Source organism: Bolinopsis microptera, chromosome 4 (assembly GCF_026151205.1).
Source record: "Bolinopsis microptera isolate Bmic1 chromosome 4, MBARI_Bmic_1.0, whole genome shotgun sequence".
NCBI classification, from domain to species: Eukaryota; Metazoa; Ctenophora; class Tentaculata; order Lobata; family Bolinopsidae; genus Bolinopsis; species Bolinopsis microptera.
The window spans coordinates 7,401,189-7,428,565 of NC_087075.1; the positions used below are offsets into that span (position 1 = coordinate 7,401,189).

General features: G+C 38.1%; 2 protein-coding genes across 5 annotated transcripts in view; both read left to right on the forward strand.

Moving 5' to 3' along the window:
- The window catches only part of LOC134813852 (low-density lipoprotein receptor-related protein 1-like), an 87,282-nt gene extending 63,275 nt beyond the window's left edge, over window positions 1-24,007 (forward strand). For 2 of the 4 annotated variants that reach the window (XM_063821734.1, XM_063821736.1), the window contains exons 12-29: window positions 13,964-14,118; window positions 16,224-16,329; window positions 16,752-16,852; window positions 17,393-17,489; window positions 17,929-18,000; window positions 18,120-18,231; window positions 18,348-18,488; window positions 18,590-19,406; window positions 19,689-19,805; window positions 20,012-20,160; window positions 20,380-20,544; window positions 20,707-21,103; window positions 21,243-21,345; window positions 21,512-21,618; window positions 22,011-22,203; window positions 22,399-22,568; window positions 22,706-23,138; window positions 23,265-24,007. In XM_063821734.1, the coding sequence (XP_063677804.1) occupies window positions 13,964-14,118; window positions 16,224-16,329; window positions 16,752-16,852; window positions 17,393-17,489; window positions 17,929-18,000; window positions 18,120-18,231; window positions 18,348-18,488; window positions 18,590-19,406; window positions 19,689-19,805; window positions 20,012-20,160; window positions 20,380-20,544; window positions 20,707-21,103; window positions 21,243-21,345; window positions 21,512-21,618; window positions 22,011-22,203; window positions 22,399-22,568; window positions 22,706-23,119 (3,416 nt within the window). In that variant the 3' untranslated portion in view covers window positions 23,120-23,138; window positions 23,265-24,007. Of the gene's footprint in view, window positions 1-13,963; window positions 14,119-16,223; window positions 16,330-16,751; window positions 16,853-17,392; window positions 17,490-17,928; window positions 18,001-18,119; window positions 18,232-18,347; window positions 18,489-18,589; window positions 19,407-19,688; window positions 19,806-19,999; window positions 20,161-20,379; window positions 20,545-20,706; window positions 21,104-21,242; window positions 21,346-21,511; window positions 21,619-22,010; window positions 22,204-22,398; window positions 22,569-22,705; window positions 23,139-23,264 lie in introns of all 4 variants that reach the window. The other 2 variants (XM_063821733.1, XM_063821735.1) reach the window with 1 other exon arrangement.
- On the forward strand, window positions 23,302-25,573 carry LOC134813762 (low-density lipoprotein receptor-like). The gene is made up of 5 exons (XM_063821642.1): window positions 23,302-24,063; window positions 24,280-24,528; window positions 24,789-24,940; window positions 25,174-25,309; window positions 25,568-25,573. Exons 1-5 carry the CDS (start codon window positions 23,302-23,304, stop codon window positions 25,571-25,573), a joined length of 1,305 nt encoding a protein of 434 aa, XP_063677712.1.
- Window positions 25,574-27,377: the final 1,804 nt, after the last annotated feature.

Genomic DNA, 27,377 nt, shown 5'->3' on the forward strand with positions numbered 1-27,377 from the left:
GTTCGGGGCTGTGTTGGTAGTAGCAGGCGTTTGGGGGCCTTCTCCTTGTTCGGGGCTGTGTTGGTAGTTGCAGGCGTTTGGGGGCCTTCTCCTTGTTCGGGGCTGTGTTGGTAGTAGCAGGCGTTTGGGGGCCTTCCCTTGTTCGGGACTGTGTTGGTAGTTGCAGGCGTTTGGGGGCCTTCTCCTTGTTCGGGGCTGTGTTGGTAGTAGCAGGCGTTTGGGGGCCGTCTCCTTGTTCGGGGCTGTGTTGGTAGTAGCAGGCGTTTGGGGGCCTTCTCCTTGTTCGGGGCTGTGTTGGTAGTAGCAGGCGTTTGGGGGCCTTCCCTTGTTCGGGACTGTGTTGGTAGTAGCAGGCGTTTGGGGGCCTTCTCCTTGTTCGGGACTGTGTTGGTAGTTGCAGGCGTTTGGGGGCCTTCTCCTTGTTCGGGGCTGTGTTGGTAGTTGCAGGCGTTTGGGGGCCTTCTCCTTGTTCGGGGCTGTGTTGGTAGTAGCAGGCGTTTGGGGGCCTTCTCCTTGTTCGGGGCTGTGTTGGTAGTAGCAGGCGTTTGGGGGCATTCGGATCTTTGCATTCTGAGCTGGGCGAGGCTAAAGGTTTGCATTTGAGTTTTGGTGTTCATTAATAAGTCTTATTGTTGTTTGTTTTCTTGAATATTCCGGTGTCAAATGTCGATGGGTTGATTGGGTAAGACACTAAATATCGGATATAAGTTATAACAATATACCAGTTTTAACAATGAATTTTGCTTTCTATTTTAAAACCAGGTTTTTAAATAGAGGTTTCTTAATTATATCGAGGCTAAGAATAGAAATAATTATATTCACTAGCGTTCTTTACAGTTCTTTAGGTATGGTCAGTAAGTCTATCTACGACACAAAAGCAGCCGAACTTATCCTTTTTATGAAAAATATTTATAATTTTTTCTTATGAAAATTTCTGATAATTCCGTTATATATGCGACAAAAGGAAAAATATTTATATTATCATATTATTGTGTCAAAATTTTATAAGTTGAAACGTGTTGTTGCTTTTGTTGTCCGTATTGTAACTTAAACTTTTGTTAAATTCGAACTTGTGATCCTGGTCAACAACCGAAGCTAGACAGTTAGACTTCGGTAAAACTACATAAACATTGTAATCCTAATCTCATTTTAGTCAAATTTAGATGGCTATGTACCTTAACCGTGCGTTAACTGTACCTTAATCGTGCGTTAAAACTCGCGGCTTTTAGCCGGTTAATAGCCGGTTGGCATTGTCTGCATGAACTGTGTGTTAAGTGTCTATCAGCAGATGATATGTCCCGAAGACTCACATACAATTATCAGCGCTCAGTGTTTACAATTTGTCGGGTTTATAACGTCCTGAGAACCATATAACCCTTTACAGAGGCCCTTTACTCTGTATGACCCTTTACTCTACCTTCTTTCAGTTATTAAGTGGTTTAAATCTGAGCAATTTTACGTCTTACTAAATGCCCATATGTAGGGATAGATCCTTGCTGTCGTTTAGTGATGTTCCTCCTGGACATTCATTTTGAGAACTATCTTTTTGAAAAAATTGCAAGTCAACTTGTTGACGGACCGACTGTTTACATGAAAATAATGCGTTCAAACCTAATATTTCGATTAATAAAGTAAATTCACCGGCGCTGTTGAATTTTCACTGAGTACGAGGAATGCGGCGAGTTAAGTATGCCTGATCACGTGTCCATTAGGTGTCCTGTTCTTGTCGAGGAATTGTCGTGTTCATACCTCTTTTCATACGCACCTGTTTATTGCTGCTAATTCAACGTTTATTACTTTTATTACAATGTAATTACAAATATTCAGTATTAACACAATATTATGTTAATATTAAAATATTGCAAGTACTTTGGAGACCTCACCCTAAACGTCTAGGTCTAACGTTGACTTATTACAATGGTTTGACTCGCCATTAAATCTATTTTTGTTTCATTTCACGTCGGCAATTATTTAAAACCTTGGCCTCGTCTCAAGTTCACTAGTATAACCTAGTGCCAGTGTTGTTTGACAGATGACCTAATCCTACCTAGATTTAGCGTAACTACACCAGAGTGGGATTAGTCAGTGTGAGTGTTAATGTTTTCTTATCACTAGTCGGAAACTTTTACCGAGTTGTACACTCTTATTGTTTAGTAGTGTTGTTTTTATTTTATTTTTCTTCAAGTTACGTCATGTAAATGTTTTTACTTTTTACTTAAGATTCATGGATTCTTGTCTCCGCAAATGGCATAAGTGTAGAGCCGCGCCTTCTCTTTATTTTCAGGTCATTTATAAACCTCTCGATAAAAGTTCAAGTTTTATATCTTCAAAATAGTTTAAATTGTATATCTTTTACGGTTTTTGAAAGTCGTGTTAAAGTTGATGTCGTGGTGTCAGTAAAATGGTACGGATATTATATATCGTCTCGCTTTATATATATAATAAGATATTCAACTCACTGAGTCACTCCGTTACTTTATTTAGAAATATCAACCTTACTAAAGCCACACCCAGCATGTCAGCTAACAGGAGATTAATGTTAAGTTTCAATTTAATATCGTCAGAATCCATGTCTCGTACTTTGAAAGGCTCGCACAATTCGCACATTTTTTGCTCTTGGAACTAGAATGCCCTAGTCTATGCTAATCATTTGAGCTTTCTTTTTTCTTGTGCCCAACATAATGACTCTCTGATTTTGCCGTGTTGAAAGTCTTTGCCGTGTTTTAGTTCTTTCAGACGGTTTCATTTTAATCTTTACGTCTTTCGAATTTCTTTTCTTTTCGACCTACTCGTTTATATTATAAGCTTCATCTTCAGCAATATGTATTATCTGACCATCAATATGTATTATCTGACCAGCCTTTATCTAGCCGTGATTTAATGTAAGGACTAATTAAGAATTTGAAGGGGCTCACCAGGAAAGAAAAGGAGAAGCCTAACGATAAGATCCCTTGTAATACTCTGATAAGACTGAGATTATGACATTGCTGATACTGCACACTTTCTACACACGTTTCAACACTAAACTAATGTCAAACTATTTTAAGAGCGTGTAATTGTCTCACCATATAAAGTGGGGCGTGGCACTGAAAGTTCGAGATGGAATTAGGAAGCATGGTCACGGTCCGTCGTGCATCGGGGGTTCGGTTAATCATTATTCTTAGATCATCTCGTGAAATATCGATGGTGGTCTGCAGACGGTATTATGCGTTTAGAATATTTCGATGTTTAGCAAAGGTTTCTTAAAGTTCTCCTGAAAATTTCAGTTTAGAATGCAACCCAAAAAATGCGAAATATGTACAGAAAAACAGAGTAGAATCATTGACTGTATCCATAGCTCATAGTGTAGGTTTTCTCAAAGGACAACTCAGAAGCTTTCATTACTTCAATAGCTGATCTTCAGAGTACGTGTTGTTCCGTTTTCCGTTACTATCTTAATAGAGTTCCACCGAAACCATTGCAACATGGGTAGAGAATCTTAACATGGTAACCTGGTAACCTGGTCACCTGGTAACCTTGTTGCGAGCACATGATCAACTCTAACCGCACATCAACATTTGTAATAACTGCAACATTACAACTGAGAGATTTCTAATCCTCCCACTTGACGAAACACTGATTCTAAAGAGAGCTCTATCCTCGGGGGGTTAATCCCTACTCAGTCTACAGACTTAACCGTACCTCCTAACTCTGCAGCAGCTTACCCAACCTGTCAGCTATAATGCGTTGTCACCTACTATGATAATGTGCTCATCTTAGTTGCTCAACAACTAAGTTTCTGCTTTAACATGGGGTAAATTTTGGTATATAATATCTAGTCTCTCTGTTATAAAGTCGTCTTGTTAAATGCTGCATACTGCATCTAGTGCCACGTGATGTGTTGTGTCACGTGATGTGTTGTGTCACGTGATGTGTTGTGTCACGTGATGTGTTGTGTCACGTGATGTGTTGTGTCACGTGTACATCTGTTTTTCTGGTGAGCAAGGTAATTGACGTATATAATATCTGTCATCAGATATCAGAGCTGCCACGCATCATTTGCTTATATTCGTTCAAGTGGTTGCTTACAAACATTTACACCTACTTCAACAGCCCTAACCTGCTCTACCTGCCCTACCCTAACCAGTTTTTGTCTAATGAAGAGCAAATAGTAAGGTTTCTCTCTGAAGCTTTTTTTAGAGTTGTTGACTAGAATTGTGTTCAAATTATGCTCCTATGTACCCTTATTCAAGCTAACTTCTTTCACTATCACATAGAATTCATAACAGATTCCTGGATTTAAACGAAAATTTCGGCCTTGTTATGTCTTATTTCAGTCACAACTGCCTTACCCTAACCAGGTTCTGTCTAGTGAAGGGTATAATATGGTAAGGTTTCTGTCTGAAATTACTGGAGCTTTCTGCGGAGGAACAAAACCGTGTAATAATATTTCGGCATACATTTAGTTTGGGTTGTTTATCAGCGCTAAGTTGCACTTTCTCTTTGAAGTGATCCGAGGTTGGATAGTTTACATGTTCATATTATTCCTGTTCACATACATTTTATGGTTTCCACAGGGACTTATTGTGATAGGTTCGATATTATACGGTGTAACAATATCACCTTTTAGCCTCTTTACTTATACATTTGCTTGAGTTTAGAATAGGTTTGACCATACAGTGAATATTTTATTTCTAGGACTTTGACGTTGTTTTTCTATCCTTTAGTGTAGTTGCTACCTTGTACCATTTTACATCTGGACATATCATGGCTCACTGTACTGCACTGCACTGTAAGCGTGCAGTGTACGGCGGTCTATCTGATTCATTTAGTTATATCTTACATATTATTACATATTCCGCATCAGCATTCCGCATCCGCAATCCGCATATGCCGCATCAGCATTCCGCAGTCCGCGCCAATTAATTTTAAGGCATGTATCCCACGGTTGGATCCCATGAGGTCATAACATCTCAGCTATTATCCTCAACAAAAACTTCGCGTTACATACTACTGCACGTGCCCTCAAATTCTTGCTAGCTACAGTTTATAGTAACATAGTAACACTAGTAACACTAGTGACAGTAACACTGGTATGTAATGATCTGCTCAATGCTCTGTTATACCCCACATTATTATTGGGCCTGCATTATGGTTCCCTGCCTAGGTTTAACCGTTCATTTATAAGACTGCGCCATATTTGGGGGAAACTATTAAGGGTTGATTATTTGATTATTTTGTTAAAGGCAGTGCTGTGCAAGTTTCGAGTATTTTATTTCCTTGACTGTGATTTGTAAGATCAAATTTTGATGACGGTCCATGTCATTTACTCATTTAGGATGCATTTGAATTCTACACGGAGTTCGTCGTTTTAAAATGCTCTCACTTACAGTGTTAATTTTGTAAACTTAGCTTCATGCCTGTGTTGTACTTTTGTAACCTATATATTGCACCTTTTGTGCGTGTGCAAGCCATTGTTAAAACAAGTCACGTCTTTTTTCGTGACACATGTCATTTTCGCAGTCTATAATATTATGTTATGATGCATTCTTTTACATGTTTTGTTTAAATTTCAACGATCATTAGGTTTATGAATTACTTCTTGTTTAGAAATTTAGATATTAAGTTAGTTCTTATTCAGAATATTAGATATTTAGCTAGGAGAGCCGATCTGAGATTTATATCTCTAATATCTTTTGCCAATAAAAGCGCCCGATATTAATAATATTTATATCCCGCTTTTATTAAATAGTTAAATACCCTGTTTCATTTCACTTAAATAAATCACGTGATTGAGTCAAGCTTGCACTTTTCTATATTGCTGGCAAAAGCTGTCACTTTCACTTGCCATCCTCGACCACAAAAGAGCTAATACGTCAAGGAGTCCTCAACTACTCATTATATTATAATCGCTATCAGTGAGTTATTATTCGACCAGCTTTTCGCTGAATAGAATATTTAAATTTTCGTCCAATGTCAGGTGTAAATTTCATTTATTTTCTCGACAGATGTTCGCGTTTTTACGGTAACTGTCGCACTCCTTATTTAGCATAAGCAGCCACGAAGGTGCAATCTTTAACAAAACTCTTTATGAGGGTAGATAGTAGTCACGCTTTACGGGACTCTTTCAACTATTTGTTGGGTCGACGCTCACTCAAATCAATTTTTAGGGTTTTAGATTTGTCGTTGTGCTTGTCAGTGAATCTTGAAGTGAATCTTGATTATTACCTTGTCCATAATCTTGGTATTTCAACACTAAGTCTCGCTTGAATGACTTAAATGTACATCTATGTTGGGTATATTTTAATGTCGAAGCGTGTAATAAATGTTAGAATTTATTTATTATTATTACCTCATTTGGGCATCACGTGCAATGTATAAGAAGTATGGATTTATCTGTCCCAGAACATCCTCGGCCTAATCCTGAGTCTAGGGAAAGTCGATTAGGATACCCTCATACTCCTGTATGAAATTAGGATAATCCATCTTGGAGATTTTGGGAGGTCGAATTCGCATAATTTAAGCTCTTAACTTTAGCCACTTATCTCATGGTGATTAGAGTAATTAGTTAGAGTAATTAGTTTCCTCCACCTCCTCTCATTTCTCATAATGTATTCGTGGTCTCATGAGGCCCGTTTAACGTTTCGCAGAACTGCACTTTTTGCCTTTTTTGCACATTGTCTACCTTTTTTTTGCATCTTGGCCAACAAACGGTACATTCCAAAGTACATTCCCTAGAATTACGTTAAACACCATAACCTCTTATCTCCCCCAGTTTAAACCCCTCATAATTTGCCTCATTAATCAATAAATCAAGATAATCCCAAACGACATCCTCGGCTCACTTTTCTCCTTTCTCTTGACACATGTCATGACGTCACGTTCCTCTCCAAATTAATTACAACCAACCTGGACCCAAAAGTTGGTCCCAGGGACACTCCAACCCCACTACAAGTGATCTAATGTTGTCTGGTGTAATATGATACCCGCCGCTCTACATTTGCCTTGTTCCCCTTCTACCCTTTCCTGCCAGTACAGAATATTGTACAAGTTTGGTTTGAATTACGAGAGTATGTATGTACATGATGTTTAGAGTATATGTTTTTTGTGCTGTGCTTATCTTTTGTTTGCTGGTGTCTGTATTGAGATGGCGTGCTAGTCTCTTCCTTTCTATTTTTCTAAATGTAGCTTGTGTTCTCTTGCTCCCGGGTGGCTCGTGACCCTAATATATTTTGCTTTATCACGGTCACGCACCAGGCAACCTGGGTATCATGATTATCTAAACCTGATATATTAAGATATACATTATGCAGTTACAACAACTTACACTGCAACTCTATGTATTACTCTTCTTCTATTAGCTATATTACCTAACCTTGTACTTCTATGAGGCTGAAATAGTTGCTATGTCCACTTCCCCCTCGCGCTCTCCACAATCTTGTTGTAGTGGTAAACGTGGACTAGGTCCAGTTCTCCACTCCTCAGCTGTTGTGGACGTGGTCTAGCTCCATTACTGATGACATTGTACTTAGTACAGTGTCGTCAGTAATGGAGCTAGACCAGGTCTTGTAGTAGTGGTATAATGTAGTATAACACATTACTCGGCTTTGTCTAAGATGAAACTCTCTGTGCTTTGGCTTGAAGCTACAGGATATGTTACACCGTGTCACGAGCTGTTAAGGTGTTTAAAATAGGCTTATTTCGGGGTTTTAGCTGTTATCTCGAGCGTCTTTCCATTTCCCCTGTTCAGATTCGTAAGTACAAGTAAGTAGAATATCGAGAGTTTCTTAAGAACGAGATTTTGTACTTAACGCAAAGTTAAATTGTCATTCTTAATGACTTCGATAGCATAATATCCAAGGTTCATTGAAAATATCTCCTTGTCCAAGTGGTCTGTGTAATTGTGCTCTCCAGTGTTTGTATTGGTTAACAACGAATCTATTTTTAGAATGCCAGCGGTTGAGATCGTGTAGCGACTTTGTTAAATCATTGCATTAATTTAATGCACTACTACTACTACTACTACTACTACTACTACTACTACTACTACTACTGTATGTCTCGGAGCTAAGTCAGATCTACGCCAGATAGCCCTCTCTATATGTCCCTTTCCCGCATCAGGGTTCACAGTTCCTCTTTGTTAGAGTTTGTCCCAACTTCCTTCAGTAACATAGACGAGTAGCTTTGTCTTGGTCCGCCTTGCTGTGCTCTACCATGCATAGGTTCCCATAAGACTAAATCACTGACAAGTAGCTCAGGATGTCTGATGCAGTGTTCTGCCATTTTTAATCTCCTGCTTCGTAACTTGTTTGACAGCCTTGGTAAGCTACCATACAAAGTTATATTGCTAACCTTGTCCTTCCATAAGATACCCAGCACCATACGCAACATCTTTGTGTACGTCCTGTCCAAACTTTTCTCTTGAGCCTTTTTCAGTGTCCAGGTTTCTGATCCGTAGAGCAGTACTGACTCACAAGCCGCTATGAACAATCTAATCTTAAGGCTCTTTGGATTTCCAGATATTCTTCAGTCTATGTAGGGCACCCCATGCTTTTCCCTTTCTAACCTTTGGATTAATTTAATGCAGAAATATTTCTCCCGAAACAGTATGACTTCCAAAAGGCTGTCGTCAATAAAATACCAATGTTAAAAGGTTGTGTCTGTTGAATGGCTATTTTATATAGCCACATTGTCTGGCCACATTGCCGTCTTCAGGCGATCTGGATAAGTTGTATACAGGACGGTAGTTTTATGTTAGATTATACTGTTACTAATTGTATATTCAGCTCTTTTCAATGAAACGGCTAAAATTTTGACGAATACTGGAGAAGCTGTTTAGTTAGAGCTATGTTTAGAGAACTAATTTCTGTCTGTAAACTTAATTTCATTAAAGCGTTCTGTTTGGACTTTTTAGTTTGCAGTTCTCGTTCTGAATCTGAATTTCTTAATCTGATGAAGTTTACAGTTCCTCTTATCTTGCAAAAGTTACAGTTGTTGAGATCATCAATCATTAAATTGCGGTCTCACCTTCTCAAGTTCACCATGACACGTGTTGTATGATGTGTTATGCACCATTTGTATTTAGTCGATAATCAGTCGAGACAATGTTTTATAAGCTTATGTGACGATAAACTTAACATCTAATTTTGCTTCCAGTTCATCCTTGAAAGTTGAAATGAGGTATATGAAACGTATCAGTATTTTATCGAAATCAACTTCACATAGCAATTCGGAGAATTGACTTGTCAAAATTTGTTCATTAGTAGAAATCGAGACAGTCGCGCTAATGAGCGTGACAAGTTCTGCATCAATAAAACAACAAATTTGGTAAAATTTTTAGATTCAACGTTTCACGTAAACTGATGCGATCTCTTGGTGAAATAGCTGGTGTTTTAAATACCTTGACAGTTACTGCAAGGTGGTAATATCATTTTGATTTGAATGCAGGGTTTCTGGTAAATCGAAGCGTGGTAAATCGGGGTTTTACAGTAAAACCCCGATTTACCGCGGAGTTTGGGGAAAGGAAACATCGCGGTAAATAAATTGTTGTTGTTGTTGTTGGAGTTGTAACTTTAGTCTTCCACTGCTTCAACATTTTTTTTTCTTTTCTTTTTTTTCACTGCTTCAACTTGGTAGTGGCAAGGTCTTGCTTTTTTTTTTGCAATTATCTCTACAATAAAATCTAAGTTTATAAATAAGTCTTCCTTTACCAAATGTCTTTAAAAGTCCTTTGTCAAATAAAAACTGAATTAAGTATTATATCATGTAAGTATTGCAAAATTAACGCCCTTTATCTGCGATATAAATTTAAGGCTTTTAAGACTGATATTAATATTATCTATATATTATCTATATATATATTATCAGGTGTTCGTTGCTTGAATCCAGCTTATTGTAGAGGTCGGGTCGTTGAAAATTTCTTCAGGCCAACTTTTGTGTTTTATCTGAGTTTAAAAGCAGTTTCGTGTTTATCTAATGCGTCAGGCGTCTTATGAAAATATTCGGAAAGTTCAGTCAATTTTAATTTTATCGCTCGGTAACTACCTTTAAATAATATTTATTTTGGGCCTGAACTGGACGAAATTTCTAACTTAAATAAAATTTCTAACTTAAATAAAATCATCGATGCATGACTTTGACGTCTAAAATTGAAATTGATAAGTACGATGAAAATGCGGGCAAGAACAATTTGTTTTAAATCATGTTTTACTATCATCCATTCCATTGCCTGCCTCCTGATATCTGAATATTCTTGGAAACATTAAGTAATATGGGAGTGACACTGATACTATTCTTGTGGCCATTCCATTAATATTTTATTGATATTTTATTTGTCTATTTCTATTTCTGATAATATTGCGTTGGATACTTAAACCTGCTCATTTATTATTTAATACATTTTGAACTAGATTTGTGATATTCGACGCAGAAATTATCAAGACCATCGAGTAATTATTAATGGACTTATTGTAAAAATGAGAAAATCGCCCATTTTGGCAGTGAAACAAAACCACCAACCAGGTTTGAACATGTCCAGTTTACTCTTTTCATGTAGATACAGGAGAGGATATAATTATATATTATAATATAATATTTATTCGAGTTTATTGCTGCTACTTCAGCTGCAGATCTAATTTGATCCATTAGTAATGCCACCTTGCACAATATCTCCATGTACAAGTGTATAAGTGTATAAGTGTATAACTATAAGAGGCTGGTATCTCTTAAGCTCTTAAGATTATTTCTATTTTATAAACTCTATTTTATGTGACCTCGTACTTGATCGTGTGACCTGCTTATTTTAGCTAATGTATGGCTTATTAATTTATGATTCTTTATAGTTTTTTTTGGAATAACATCACGAATAACGTCACGTTACTTTCTTCTTAAAACTTCACATAGTTTGTTCAATTGATATTTAAATAATAATATATTTTAATCGAATAATTGTACGTAATAACATAAAATTCTAATTGAATAATCGTAGGTAATAACATAATAAATGAATGCTGAATGTTGTTAAAGTAACCCCGGTATTGCTTGTGCTTGTATTGCACTCTTGTTACGCCTGGAACTCAACCCTACCCGGCTATTACGGTGAGTCACAAACTGTTAATTAACACAAACTTATTAACTATAAATCACCGTTGTTACATAGTTATATAATATTAGATTCAAGTTCAATAATAGATCACTACATTATAGAAATTGAATGTTAACATCACGAGGATACACTGAGGCGCAAGGATTATTAATCCATTTAAAATCAACTCGATGCTTGTTTCACTTAGAAACACAACAAAAAACATGGACCAAACTTGTACGAAATATCTGTGGTCTGTGTTCATGTCTGAGTAATTAAAATAAAAGTTATTAATTAAAGATAATTAAAAGTAATTAACAAGCAAAGAAATTCTCTTTGAACTCCTGTGTCAACAATCAATGATCGATTGTCTAAATTACGAGATAAAATATTGTTTGACTGTTTAACTTTAACTTTGATGTACTTTTATCGTAAGTGATCATGTCATTTTTCAATATGCTTGAACTTTCAGTTTAATCTAGTTCCTAGCATCTTTATTAATAACATAATAAGTTTAAAAGTATCACAATTAATTGTAAGAATAGGATACCCAATATATGTGCTTTATCTTTGGATAAGTACTGAAAAGGTTGACCCGCATTGCCAACTTCTAAAAATAACTTTGAACCTTTTTATTTATTTATTCTAATAACCGATAACTTGTTACAAAAATGGCTACAAACCTCCGTGCGTGATCCACATCCCGTTGTAACATATTTATTATTAAGATAAAACGCGCGCCTGGATTCTTTAAAGCGACCGACAATGTTTTTCCTTAAAGTGGTAACATTTAAAAACACGAAAATGTCTCCAGATATCCCGGTAATATGTAAAGATATAATATACGGAGCGTACACATAGAATATATTAGCATTACACTACTGTGACTCTCGCATAATATTATGTGTGTATTTGACACAATGTTTGAGTGTAACAGGGTTTTAAAGACAACTAGTTGTGCGCAAGTTGTCTAGCTTGAAACACTGTCATCAGACATCAGTCTTTGGCAAACATGTGCGAGTGTGCCGAATTTCGGTAAAAAATGCAAATACATAATAATATGTTACATAATATAATATGTGCGTGTTATCGTATGCCATATTTTAATCTGAAAAGTGAACAGTCAGAGATAAATGTTTTAAAAGACATAAAGACAATTTTAATATGTTACATGTCTTCTAATCTAATGTCTTCCAAAAATCTCATCTTCTGAAATAACCTGACTCTTTGACGCCAACTACTTAGTTTAAGATTCTAGTCCTTTTCCAGGAAATATAACATTATCTCAAGCGATTGACATCGGCCGCAACATCATTTTTAAAGCACTGAACCTGTCGGTAATATCTATATTTGCTCCGTTTCTTACCAAGTTCACCACATTCCGACACTTAGAAATATTGATTCCTGACAATCGGGGAGCGTCAATGAACCAATAATCTCATCAAGTCGGATTACTCAGGAACTCACGGATTAGTCAGGAACTTATCCTATAACTATGTAAAGAATGTAGCATTAAAGATCAATCAACACCACTAATCCCATTACAATTATATTAATACCGGTAATACTTGATAATAATACCGCTGATCTAAACTTCCTTGTGTAAACACGACTCTCAAACAATACCCCTTGTATATCAAACTAATGGGTTTCCACCTGCGGTTACTTAATGATAATTACTCCTCTCCTCTCCTCTCCTCTCCTCTCCTCTCCTCTCCTCTCCTCTCCTCTCCTCTCCTCTCCTCCTCTCCTCTCCTCTCCTCTCCTCTCATCTCCTCTCCTCTCCTCTCATCTCCTCTCCTCTCCTCTCCTCTCCTGTGTTCTGCGGGAAGACAATGTAGATTGTAGCTATGTAGGGAAACGTATAAATGAGGCTTGGAATCTTCGTTTATTAGCCTTGTTAAATGCTGAAAGCAATAAAATGTAGTAATTTAGTTAAAAGTATTAATGTGTACCTCCTAATCTACCCACGGTGCCGCAGTGGGCCCGCATTGTTCGGTTTCCTACAAGTTTAAACAAAAATAAGAGTAATAATTGCTGTTAAACACCGTGGTAATTGTATTAATATAATGTTAACTTTACCGGAACTTTACTATTATACATAATATCCGCAGCTCTCCTGTAGAAATGTGCGTATTAATAATAATACCTTGTATTGATAATAATACCTCGTATTAATAATAATAATACCTCGTAATAATAATAATGATACCTCGTATTAATAATAATAATACCTCGTAATAATAATACCTCGTAATAATAAGAATACCTCAAAATGACATTCACCTTGTCGTGGTCCGAGTGATAAAATCTTGGACATTTTCCAAACTTCGTCTTGAAGTTTTGTGTTACGTGTGTGCTATATTAAGACAGGCTTCATTCCTCGGCTGTATCTACATAATACGGTGTCTACTGCTGTAATGCGAGATAAATTTATTTGTCAGCAGCATAGAAAGATGAGAACTGAGCATATACTATTTCATAGTCACGTACGTGAAAAAAATAACGAAAAATAACGAATTCAAAATTTATATTTCATTAATTGCAGTTTGTTACGATTTATTTCATTTGGCCTCACTTTTCTATTCAGTTTTGATATATTTTCTAGTAGGTATGTTTTCAGGAGTGGCCATTGGGCCATTGGGGTTTTTATTTTAAAACTGATTATGATGTAGATAATAAATTAGTCCATCAGAGACAATCCCCTCACGATGGGCTTTCAATTAAAATCAAATCAACGTGATCAATTTACTTCATATCACAGCTACTCTAAAACATGACAAGAACGTAACATGGCTGATCAGCAAACTAATTAGACTAATTATTATAAAGCGAGTAAGCAAACTAATTAAAATCATTGAACAATTAGCAAGCTAACAATCTAACTTGTTTCTGTTTCAGAAACGCCGCTCTGTCCGGAAGGTCAGAGGAAATGCTCCCCGACACACGGTGACGATGACGTGTGTAGACCTGAGTCAGACTTCTGTAACAACGTGGACGATTGTCCAGGTGGGACCGATGAAATAGGATGTGATTGTCAGAAGGAACCTGATATGGTGAGGAGTTAATTTAGTTAATTTGTAGCTAATTAGTAGCTAATTAGTTAATTGTTAGTCAACTGATTAGTTAATTTAGTTAATTAATAAATGTTGTAAAACCTTTGCTAAATAATGTCATCACATTTATTATTTAGCTAATTACATTAATTAATCATTAGTAAGTTGTAACTAATCATTCACTACTATTAAGTAGCGTACCACGATCGCCTACTCCGGCACAACCTTTCTAGACAAACCACCCTCATTACCTCTATAAGAGTTATAATACAGCTCAGTACAAGAAAACGCTCTTAAATTCTACAGTACAGCCGCTCTTCACCCCAAACATTTAACAAATAACCGGCAACCCGCAGAACCACATTAATTTTACAGTACTTAGCCGTAAAACTGTTAGCGGTTATGAAAAACTGCGGTTGTGATACGTTACATGCTCTATATCAAGCTGTATATCACAGTCAAGATGCCCCTCTCCGCTCGCCAGTGTGGCTGTGCAGCTAGCGACCGTTTCTCTCTTTCTCTCCAGATATGTTTTTATTGCCACAGAAAACTCAACGGCACCCCCACAAACATGCAGTGCAAATTTTGGGGTTTTAGTTGGATGCAAAAAAGCTGAGTGGTGGATGTTAAAAGTGTGATATTTACTGATTTCATTGGTTGTTATTGGGTGTAACTCAGTACAGTAGCGAGTTTTACACAAGGATCACAGAGATAGATGGGGCCTCGGTTCCGGTACACAAGTGAAATAGTATGCAATGTGGAGTCAGCCGGCTTCAAAGTACTTTTGTTTAGTCATATCGTCTCCACATGGTCCAAATTTACATCGGATAACTTTAAATATTTTGTTATTTCGTACTTGTTAACTCTTAAGTCACGAATATTTGGAGCTGATGTGACGCAATGGTATGAAATGTGGAATATGTGGGAATCTGTAGTGATATATCCCCCGCAGGCTTGGTTAATAATAAAATTAGATTATATCTCCTTGCTTTGCTGCATGTACTGCGACGTTAGGTGTAGTAATACACGGCTACTCTGCTGAGTTTTAAATATTCTGATTATTAGTTACAGGTACATGGACACTTATTATTACTGATGAGTGTGTAGATTCGTAGAATTGCAACCCACTAATTATCATGTTACTCACGTACTGCACTGTTGGGATGCGTTGACCGTTGATCCTTTATTTTAGAGACACGTACGTTAAATAAAGAAATAATATAAAATTAATGTTAATGATATTAGGAGGCAGTGAAACTAGCTGGCTGCAATAAATGGGGACTTGTAACCCCATGGCAACATTAAATGTAATGACCCTGTAATATACATCCTCAACGCATGTATTTATTTGTAGTTGTGAAAATAGTTTAAAACTATGTATCCCACCGGTGCGGTGGGATACGGTGGCCTGTTCGTTAATTTATTGGATTGTGTCCAAGACTTGGCTTGAATTACAGCGAATAAATGAACTCTAGAACCCGGAAATATGAAGTAAAATATCTGAAAATGTGGGTCCTCGATGTCTGTTGTAATTCAACCTGATTATCAGGATAATCATCGATCTCGTCACCTTTATTTTCAGTTAAGATGTTCATAAATGAAACTCAAGCCATAACTTTGCTATCGAAATGTATTCTCTTTTCTGTGAAAGAATTTTAATTTCAGAGTTCAGACGTTTTAAACATAAGTCCAATTTGATTTACTGCAGCCAGACATATCGAGTTCTTCGAATAACAACTTTGATTTGATTTTAAGCATTTGGCTGACTCACCATCTTAAATAGAAATAAACTTCCGGTAAACATGTGCCCTTAAACTAAGTGTAAGAAGTAAAGGTTATTCTGATGTTCGACTAGTAAATCATGAAGTGGGAAGTGGGAAGCTGCGTATAAACTCAACTTCAAAACCACATAAGTATATTATAATCGCTAACACTATAGTACTATTTTCCTTTGAAGTTAACTGAAAATGACAACCTCTCTTCGGTTCTAATGTAATTTATCGTTATAATCACACTCACCGTTACAGTGGCCAGCTTAAAAGACAACACATAAATATTTAACTTTATTATTTAACTTCATTAATTAACCTTTTTAATTTTCCCAGATACCCTGCCCTGGAAGCAGGGACTGTATTAGAAAGGATCAATGGTGTGACCGAACCCCTGATTGTGATAACTCAGCAGATGAACGGGAAGGATGTTGCCCACATGGTTAGTTGTATAACTTAAGTATTTTCAGTCATAATTTTCATTCCATACAATTTGAATAATCTATAGAGATTGTAACTATTTGCCTTCCTTTTGGACCACCTCTGACATGTCAATGTGTTCTGAGTTGTCGCTCTTGTACTGTCAATGTATACTCAACCAATGCACTCGAAAGATTTCTGAATCCGTCCGATCGCAGAGCATGATTAATAAAATTTCTATTTCTGGATAATGAATCTCGAATGTTACACCTGATATTCCCAAAGGGTCTACAGAAAGTGCTGTATAATTGTAGAGGTACCCGCGCAAACGACTGTGTATTACGCGCGCGCTGTAGATTTGTTTAAAAGTCGAAACTGCATGCTGATCAGAAGGGCTGGACGTGTTCGATCAAATAACTAAACACTAATGAACTTGTCCCTCAGGCTTCCACCGTCCCAACCAAAACCTGCTCGAGGAATGTGTCGATGAGAACGAGTGCGACCGGCAAGACGGGGTCTGTTCTCAACACTGTGCCAATACCGAGGTTAGCAGGAATTTGTAGTTCTCGAGGGATAGTCAAGTGCTTGGAATTTCGGTTGTGAACTTGGAGACAGAATGTCGCGTACAATTTCACCGCACTTGCTGTAGAGATGCGTGTTTTTAAGGAAGGCGTGAAAGTGAGAGATGAATTGCGGTTGTGATACACACAAATGCGGTTGCGCCGTCCTTCATTTCACATGAACAGTGGGAAGGAGTCGTTTACAGACTACTGAGTTGAGAGAGAAGCGACCGCATCTCCGCACAAACTCGCCTAACAGTTTACACAAATTGGACGTTACTGATTCTCAGGAATCGTGGAATCGTCTAAGAGTTTTAAATTATGATTATGAAGAATTACATCTTTATGAAAGAATCGCCTTACTCCAATATAATCAGGAAACGTCAAGACTCATGAACATATTTAACATACAATCATTGTACGAACTTCTTTAACGAAACTGCAATGTTGTTATCATAATACAGCCTAGAAATTATCATTAATTAGCCAATTAGCCTAGAAATTATCATTAATTAGCCAATTCAGGGTGGATTTACTTGCTCTTGCGACGAGGGGTACGATCTTGTGGATACGACCAAACAGAACGGTGTATTTTCATCCCTGTCTTACTGCAGGGCCAGAGGTTGACTTTCAGACTTTATATTTTTATGCCTGATAAATTCGCCGTGGGAACCCCACACAGACAAAACTACATTAGTTACCATAAGTTACAATTAGTTACCAGTATTTACCCTTAGTTACCATTACAAAACTACCACGCACATGATTTGATACATCATTATTTTTAAATTGAGATTAAGATTACGGTTTTGGTTAGCAGTGGGGGTTGAGGTTATGGTTAAGCCAACACATGCTACGGCGACGTAGATGTCTGGGGTTTTGTCTGTGTGGGTTTTAGTCTGTTCGAGGTTATCTTCGGTCATCATGAATCATCGATATAATAGTCACTATCGATTTAAATTGTTTTTATCTGCTTTATACATGAGGTATTTTCAAGAATGATTAGTTTTTGCTACTATAATACTGTCGATGAACTTTATTCACGGTTCTGTTTTTTTCAGGGGACATGAACATAGTCATCACAGTTAGAGCTGACAGTCTCTATCATCTGAATGTGCCTTCAGGGAGTGGTGGTAAGTGCATTTAACTTTGTGTCAATAAATTGACGATATTCGGATACTCTTAATTATAGATCTGACTATAAGATATTTGACACGAGAGGTTATAATTTCTAATAACGATTGTATCGCAGAAGCGTTTGACTCGGATACAGCAAGATCCTCCGGAAACTTCAAATCAGTGACGATGAGTGGAGAGTACGAGAAATCAAAACTCCTCATGGCAGATTTCGATTTCGACATCAGGTCGGAAAAGTAACCTCTACTGATCATAATGATAAGAAAGAAATCTAACTTAATGTTCACAAAGTTGCAATTTAAACTTTCATGATTCAGTATTTCAACTTCTGTCTTTCCTCCAGAAACAAGAAGTTATTCTGGTGCTCCACGAAACACTATGCAGATTCCACCTACGAGAGAGCTATTTGGGTAGCAGATCTAGGAGACAATCTAGAGACCCTGAAAAACTCCAAAATGATCGTCAACAACATCAACTGCGACAGGTAATTTAGTATACCGGACAACGGTCCAAATTCGGCAAATATTTATACATCCTTAATGGCCTCTTAGCCCTTGGTTAATCTAACCATTCGCCTCGTTTCAGCATGGCAGTGGATTGGATAAACAAACTAGTCTACTTCACCTCCGACACTAACTCAATAGAAGTGGTCGACTACGAGGGTCAGAACCGTCGGGCGCTCATCTGGACAGGACTCAGTGCTCCTCGAGCAATCGAACTGGACCCGGAAGCAGGGTTACTCTTCTACACAGACTGGGGCCAGACCACCGCCCACCTCGGTAGGAGTAACATGGACGGTGCTGACAGGAGAAGTCTGATTAACAACACCTCCACTAATGACCCGCAGATTAAGTGGCCTAACGCGCTCACTATTGATCACCCTAACAAGAACCTCTACTGGATGGACGCTGGTGTGAAGAGTATCGAGTGTATGAGGTATGATGGGAGTGCTCGGTACACTATCTCAAACAAGGACTCTGCTCTGGGTTTCCCCTGGAGAATGAGAGTGTTCCAGGATCGGGTGTACTGGCGGGAAAGAGACGGCGAGGTCAAATCAGCTAACAAGTTTACCGGTAACCAGTTCGTAACTGAACGAGTAGTGAGTGCTTTAGGGGAGAAGTTAGCAGTGGGAATGGGACTGAGAATATACCACCCCGTCATCCAGCCGGAATCCACTCCGAGATGTCGACCTGACCTCTGCCAGAAGCTGTGTCTACCCATTCCTAATGGGTATCAGTGCGCCTGTCCCACCGGACACAGTCTCCTTCCTGATAACTTCAACTGTGCCTACAAAATGGAAAACTTTGCGTTTGTTGCAACGAAGGAGATGATAGTGAAAACAGCCCTGGAACCTCTGGAACCAGTTCTACAACCTATTATGTTCAAGGAAAACAAATACATGGTTCGTTTAATGTTTATTTGTTTCCGTGAGTAGAGGTTTAATGGCACCCTGTATTTTGAAAATACTGATCAATTTTAAATTGATAGATTTTCAGAGACCAGAGAAAATGTTAATTGGCAGGAAACAAGTATATGGATGTATTTTTAGAACAACCATGCATATCATTCGTATTATGTATATTATCCACAGGTATGCATTGCATAACCGTGTGTACCCATAAATGTATATTGTATAACCATGTATACCCCAGCTATGTATATTGTATAACCATGTTTACCACAGGAAGGAACGTTTTGGTCAGTAGATTTTCATGAGAACTGGGTTTATTACAACACAATATCTGAAAACATCTCACAAATCAGCATCCGAAGAATGCTGTTTGACGGCAGTGACTCTAAGGTATTTCTTGAGACGAAACAGGCGGCGTATATCATCATGCCCATTTGAAATTTCAATTATTATGACTTAAATCTGTGGAAAATTTAAAAAATCCCTGATCCATTGACAATTCAGCTTATTGATGTTATTTATTTAATTGATTATATTTAATTAGGACACCCCAAATAGTTCGCACACCTCTAACACTTAACCAGATATTGTACAAGGTTGTAGTTAATGAAAAGTCGGACGGTGGTCTCTCCATCGATTGGTTAAACGAGAAGATCTACTGGTCAAGCTTCGAGACAGTCAGTGTAGGGGAGCTGGATGGCAGTGTGCACACGACCCTACTGCAGAAAGAGGGCTTTGACTTCAGGTTAGTTGCTAAACTCATAAATCACGCCCTACCGTGAGTTTTTTATATCATTTCCGGTAGGAAGCATCGTGGCTCTCAGCAATTATTCAAAGCCAAAACTGAACATGTTTAAAAAAGAGAAAAATTATTACAAAACTTGTGTGTCGCTGAAACTCAGAACGAACCCTGAATTCTCTTGCCTCGTCGTAACATGAACCTCCTTAACTACTGCCTTCTCAGGGATATCCTAGTGGACCCATGCAATGGTTACATCTACCTAGCAGCACTAGGACGTGGAATATACCGGTGCTCTATGGACGGTGATATCTCTAGCTTTGTAGAGATAGTCCGGCTGGGGGAGGATAGTATGCCTTCTGGTCTCACTCTCGACAGGGATATTGGAGCGTGAGTTACATTATCTTACAAACATTTTGTGTTTTAAATCTGTTTTTGTTGCTTCAATCTGTGTGGTGGCTCTGGTTGCAAGACACAAAACCAACTTCTCGCATTAGTATATTATATATATTTTAAATGTATCTCACATTCTCACACGCTGTACCTTCTCAGATTATTCTTCGCCAACATGAACTCTATCTACAAGCTGAAACTCAAACTGAAACTCCGAGACTCCCCTCCGGTCCCCGAACCTATAATCAACAGACCCGAGCGAGTTAACATCAACTCCCTGGACGTATGGGGTCGTGACTGGATCATCTGGACTGAGAACTACAACATCTCAGCAACTGATTATAAATATGAAAAGAGGGACAGACTTGTTGCCAGGGAGAAGATAGTCCATAAGAACGGAGACGAGGAACCCCCGGTACAGATAATACGAGAGGACATCAAGAAGGACACATTCGGTATCAAGGTCTCTCCCAAGAGGGACAGTGGGTGTAGCAATCACTTAGCTGCTAACCCGTGCTCTGAAAACCAGTGCTCACATATGTGTCTGCAAAGCCAGGTAATTAGCTAATTAGTAAATTCAGGTAATTAAATTGCTAATTAATAGATTAATTAGTAACTTGTTTTCCACCCATTGGTTTCAAATCAAATGATTGTGTAATTGAGTAATTTTGCAAGTGATTAACTGATTAATTCAGGTGGAGGGCCTTGAAATGCACCCTGATAACCAGAAGAAGTATCGTTGTGTTTGTCCGACCGGGTATGCGCTCAAAGAGAATTCCACTACCCAGTGTGCAGATGGTATGTTGTTAAACTTAGTTAAGAGGAAAATATCTTAGTTTTAAATTAAAGTTTAAATGTGTTCTTGAGACTTATCTTGGATTTTATATCCCTTGATTATAGTTTTAATGGTGCTCAAAAGTTCCTCAAAATGCTCTAGTTAGAAACGTAACAATTTTCCACACAGAAATAGCACAGTATCTGGTGTACAATCCTGACAGCGGAATTCAGACCGTTTCCCTGGATACCAACTTCTTAACCCCTATCAAAGGACCGCCCAACATGTCATTCAAAGTAACTATAATACCTCGTTATCTTGTTATTGGACGTGATGTTATTTCTAATACTGAGAATCTTAATATTGGACATGATGTTATTTCAAGAGCTGAGATTCTTTGTAATAAATAATGCTATGAAAGACTTAGTTACATCTACTGCAATGTGAAATATCTGCTGATAGTCTGTTAACACTACCCGTCAAGTAACAACATTCGTTCAAACCTACAATTTTACATAATATTTGGTGTTAAGTTGGAAACTTACAAGTTGTAAAACACTGTTAAACAACACCACCTATATAATAATAATTATAATAATGATAAATATCTATAATAATACTAATAATTAATTAATTAATTAATTATAATTAATTGATCAATTAGGTAGAATTACCTATAATTCTCCAGGTCACCACATTTGACATTGATGCTAAGAACAACCTGGTCTACTATTGTTACGGTTACCCGAACAAGTATGAAGTGCGGGGTCTGTTCGACGAGACGGGGAATGTTACCTCCCTCCCCATTTACACGTCACGATGTAGTGGAATGTCGGTGGAATGGGTTACCAATAAACTGTATATCGTGGACACTACTGGAGGTAAATGTAGCAAACAAATGTAGCAAAAAAATGTAGCAAAAAAATGTAGTAAACAAATGTAGCAAACAAATGTAGCAAACAAATGTAGCAAAAATCGGCCATTATTTATCAACTATTAATTAATTTCGGTATGAGCTGAAAGTGTTCACTCTATTGTAACCCTAATATAAGATGTGAATTTTGAACCTCCCTCAGGCTTGATCCTGGTAGTAAACCTAGACAAACCGTACCTGACCAAGTCTATAGTACACGCTCTGAACAACCCCCTGGATATTGTGGTTCACCCCAGAAAGGGGAAGATATACTGGATCCTAGAGTCTCACAGTATCATGAGTACTAACATGGACGGGACTGATCTGATAGAGGTAATTTTCTTAATTAGTTAATTATTTGCCCTTGAACTATTTAGTTAATTATCTTTTTTAGATAGTAAGTTTTTTTCATGAGTTTGACGATTTGCTATCAGCCAATATTACATTATTTATGATGGTTTTATCTTCAGACAATTGTTTCCGTAAACAAAGGCCCAGAAGACCAGACCCTCACTCTTGATGACTCCACCACCCAAATGTTCATAGACTTCACCACTGACCACCTTTACTGGACCGAAAACGTTCACAAAAGAGGAACAGGCTTTATCGGGCTGATAAAACGTGTGGACTTGAACACGAAACAAGTGGAAACTGTCCTTGAAATGTTACAAGAACCCCTTGCCGGTGCTACCATGATCAACAACAACATCTACTTCACGGATCTAGCCGAGGGTAGGTTGTACCGCAAGGACGGAGCCGCAAACGGGACCTTCCTCCTTACTACTTCCAGCGAGAGCTTCCTGTTGTCCTCCCAGTCCCAGCCTCAGTTACTGGAGAACCCGTGTGAGCGGATAATGGAGGCTGTTCTGATTTCTGTCTCCTAGATAGTGTTCTTAGATCCAGGTTCGTGGTTACTTTCTGGGCTTTTTGATTTTTTAAAGATTATTATTTACATCCCAAGTTTCTAGAAATTTCTCTTACTTTAAACTGGAGTAGTTTTCTATACTTTATAAACCATCCCTTCTCCAGGTGTTCATGCCCAACTGGTATACAACTGCAAGACTCCATGAACTGTGACACACCGCACAACAAGAGCCTGATCGTTGCTAATGACACCAGGATCAGCATGATATCTCTGAGCAGCAGCGAACCCGTTATAGATCGGGTCCTCACCAGCGCTCCCAAAAACCTGAAAAGTATTGATGTGGACATTAGAGAGAACAAGATCTATTGGTCTGAGATAAACTTAGAGGGGGGAGCAATCTGGGTGTTGGATATGAAAACGGGTGAAACTGAGAAGATTGTGTGGGAAGACATGCTGATCCCTAACAGTATCGCAGTGGATTGGAATGCTCAGAACATCTATTGGGTGGACTCAAGCCCTGAAGGAAAAGGAACCCTTGAGGTGATGTCGCTCAGATCCAGGAAGAGATCCGTCCTGAAGAAGTATGAAGAGGTTTCAAAGCGTCCTCATCAGATTGTACTGGATCCCAACGAGAAACTGCTCTTTGTATCCTACCCTGTTCCCGTCAAAGAAGTCATAACCCGGATGTGGATGGATGGTTCAAACCCGTTTGATATCATGACCATGGACATTCGTGGGCCGACACAGCGCGGTGCACAAGTCGTCAGTTCTCTGGCAATCGACCTGATTGACAAGAAATTGTACTGGAGTTCCAACGACAACATGAACCATATTTCCTCTTGTGACTATGCGGGAGAAAACAAGGACATCAACAATGATCATCACGCCAGGACGATCAAAACTATCAGTATTCTCAATAGGAACGTGTTTGTTCAAAACTTGGAATACTCTGCTGACACACAGGTTAGACAAGAATCGATTTATTTTCAGAAATCCCTTATTAGGGTTTACAGTATAAGTATCCATTCCCTTAGATTTTAATATGAGATACCTGATAACCTGAATAATTGTACAAATGTATAACAAATGTATAGCAAATGTATAGCAAATGTATTACAAATGTATAGCAAATGTATTACAAATGTATATACAAATGTATAAAAATGTACATTTTTGCAGGTCATGGAGTACCAAGAGTACGAAAACAACAACGGAGAAGAAACTCGGCACTCTAAAACCTACACCTTCCACCACCTAAAAGGAAACATCGTGTCAATGAGGGTATCCAGCGTGGCAGTGTTAGAAGACGCGACCCAACCCTGTCGAGTAAACATGTGTGTGGAACGCATCTGCATTCCTAATGATATTGAGCCCTTCTGTAGGTGTGGAGATGATGATCACAGCTGCAAGGAGGAGAACGAGCAGAAGGTCAGTTTTAGTTCGTATAATTAGTATATTAAGTAATTAGTATAATTACTAATTAGTATAATTACTAATTAGTATAATAACTAATTAGTATAATAACTAATTAGTATAATAACTAATTAGTATAATTACTAATTAGTATAATTACTAATTAGTATAATAGGTAATTAGTCACTAGATTGAGACACATATTGGCGTTTATAAGTGTAATTACCGTCCAATTAGCGTGTTATTATAACATAATTAAGGTACATCTATCTCAGGTGGAAGTTGTTATGAACCATCTCCCCGACACCCCGTCTCTGTGTAACGAATCCATCTGCAACGGTCACGGAACCTGTATCCAATACAAGCTGTCCAACAATACCAGTTATGGAATGAAATGCGAGTGTGATGAAGGCTTTGAGAGACCCAGGTTAGTGGAGTTGGTAATTAACTAATTAGGTAGTTAATTAATTGATTTATTAGTCAATTTCTTTATTAGTTGAATCGTTAATTTATAGTATTAATCTTCAAACATTTTCTGATCAAGGAATGTTTTTGTTTCCGAACTTTTCGCGTTCATCAATTGGTTAATCGTGTACTCTAGTTATGTACTTCTAATTAGTTCATCACGTACTCGGTTGGTTAGATAATTAGTAATTTCAGGTGCGCTAGAAAGAAAGGAGGGAACATTGCTATCTCCCCGGCGATAGCAGTGCCAGTTGTTATAGTTCTCATTGGCATAGTGGTTCTAGTTTTATGGTGGCACCCCAAGTTATGCAACTACCTTAACACGCATAAGGTAATGATTGTTTGGGGGCACCTAGGGGTGGTCCGGGGGTTTCAAACTACTGCTCGCCCGGACAGAGAGCTCCTTACTCAACAAAATAGCTCCTTACTCTGAAACCACTATCTGAGGATATATCTCTCAACTATTTGTTAGACAAATCTCAAATAGCTAGCTCAAAACCGGCGAACAAGTTTGAAACGCCTGAAACCCCCCCTGACGCCCCCAATTTATATACCCCTCGTTTTCTAGCCCCCTCCTCTCCCCCTGCAGGTGTAAGACCAAAAGTAAGGAGCCCCCCGTTATTGTGATTGGGATTGTGGCGGCTGTGCTGGCTATCGTGTCGTGCTTAGTGCTTTTATGTGCCTGTCGGAGGGTCCGGGACAAAACTTATCAAAGTGTAAGTTTTGTGATGTAACCCCTAGTTACCAGCTAGTTACCTCCTAGTAACTTAGTAACCCCTAGTTACCACCTAGTTACCATCTTGTAACCTTTAGTTACCACCTAGTTACCACTAAGTTACCACCTAGTAACCATCTAATAACCACCTAGTTACCATTTAGTTACCACTGCATTTAGTTACCACCTAGTAACCCCTAGTTACCACCTAGTAACCATCTAGTTACCATTTAGTTACCACAGCACTTAGTTACCATCTAGTTACCACCTAGTTACCATATAGTCTCCACATAGTTACCACCTAGTTACCACATAGTTACCACCTAGTTACCATCTAGTTACCACATAGTAACCACCTAGTTACCACCTAGTAACCCCCCTCCACTATTATACACTGGGTACCAAAAGTTGGCACCTCTTCAAATTCGATCTCAGAGGAGCCAGCTTTTTGTGGTTGGAGTATAAATGAGATGTGGTAACTAGGTAGTAACTAAGTGGTAACTAGGTGGAAACTAAGTGGTAACTAGGTGGAAACTAAGTGGTATCTAGGAAATGTGTGCACTGCATTGCCATTTGTTGATCGTAGTCGTCATTGGATTGTAGTCCTCCGTGCATAGCGCTTCGCCGTATAACTTGGTATACGTCTTTTAGCTTAGAAAACGTGACATTTATTTTTGACCACTTTGGTGAATTGGTGCATGTAATGGAATGTGATGCTAGGATAGCTAAAAAATTACCGGCATTTTAAATTGATGCCTTAATTAGTTCCCGGTCCCTTAGATTGGTTCCCAATATATACTTCCCTCATTACTGTGACATCATTTTAGTTTTTGCATGACAACACTGCATTTTAGTCCAATAAGTTTCCTTGTAAACAGGCTATTCCATAATGCGGTTGCTCAAGCATGCCTTCTTCTGTGTCTTCCTTTTCTGTAGCCCCTTTCAATTTTAAGCATTTTAGACTTTGAACCAAGTTTTGCATGTCACGAAAATGAAGATGTTAAAGTGTTTTTCAGTATTTTTCTACCTTTAATATCATTCTGATATCAGGGAAAATCCCTTGCTGTCTAAACTTCCTAAAAGGTTAATGCTTGTATACTCACATTATAAGGTTAATGCTTGTATACTCACATATTTTAACCACCTAGGACCGGTTACGAGACCACAGCTCTGAGGGAGACGACACCGATACTTTCCAACAAGACCAACAAGCCAAGAAGTTGGCCCAACTAGCTAATACCGGCATCGGACGATCTTACCTTCATACCACGAAAGACAATGCATGCGTGGAAGTTAGTGTATAATCTAGTTAGTATTGAATCTGTTCCGTGTGTTCGTCCCTCACACCTGTGTAATATTATTAGGGAGATGACTGTGCAGTTGTTTCACTTTCTCTTTCACTTTCTGTTTCACTTTCACTTTATGTTAAGACACCCAATTGTTATGCGCGCTACGATTAGATCGTGTGTATCTTTGCTGTGTAACAGTTGCATATCTTAGAGATAAGTGGAAAGAATAAATTTTAGGGTTTTGTTCTGTACTGTTGCGAAAGAATATGCTACCATTAAATAGCTAAATAGGTTCTATTCTGAATGTAATTATTTTTAAGCAATCTAATGTATGTAGAAATCTTTTTTGTTGTTGTTGTTTTAAATGATTCATCTTAACTATTTGAACATTTCCG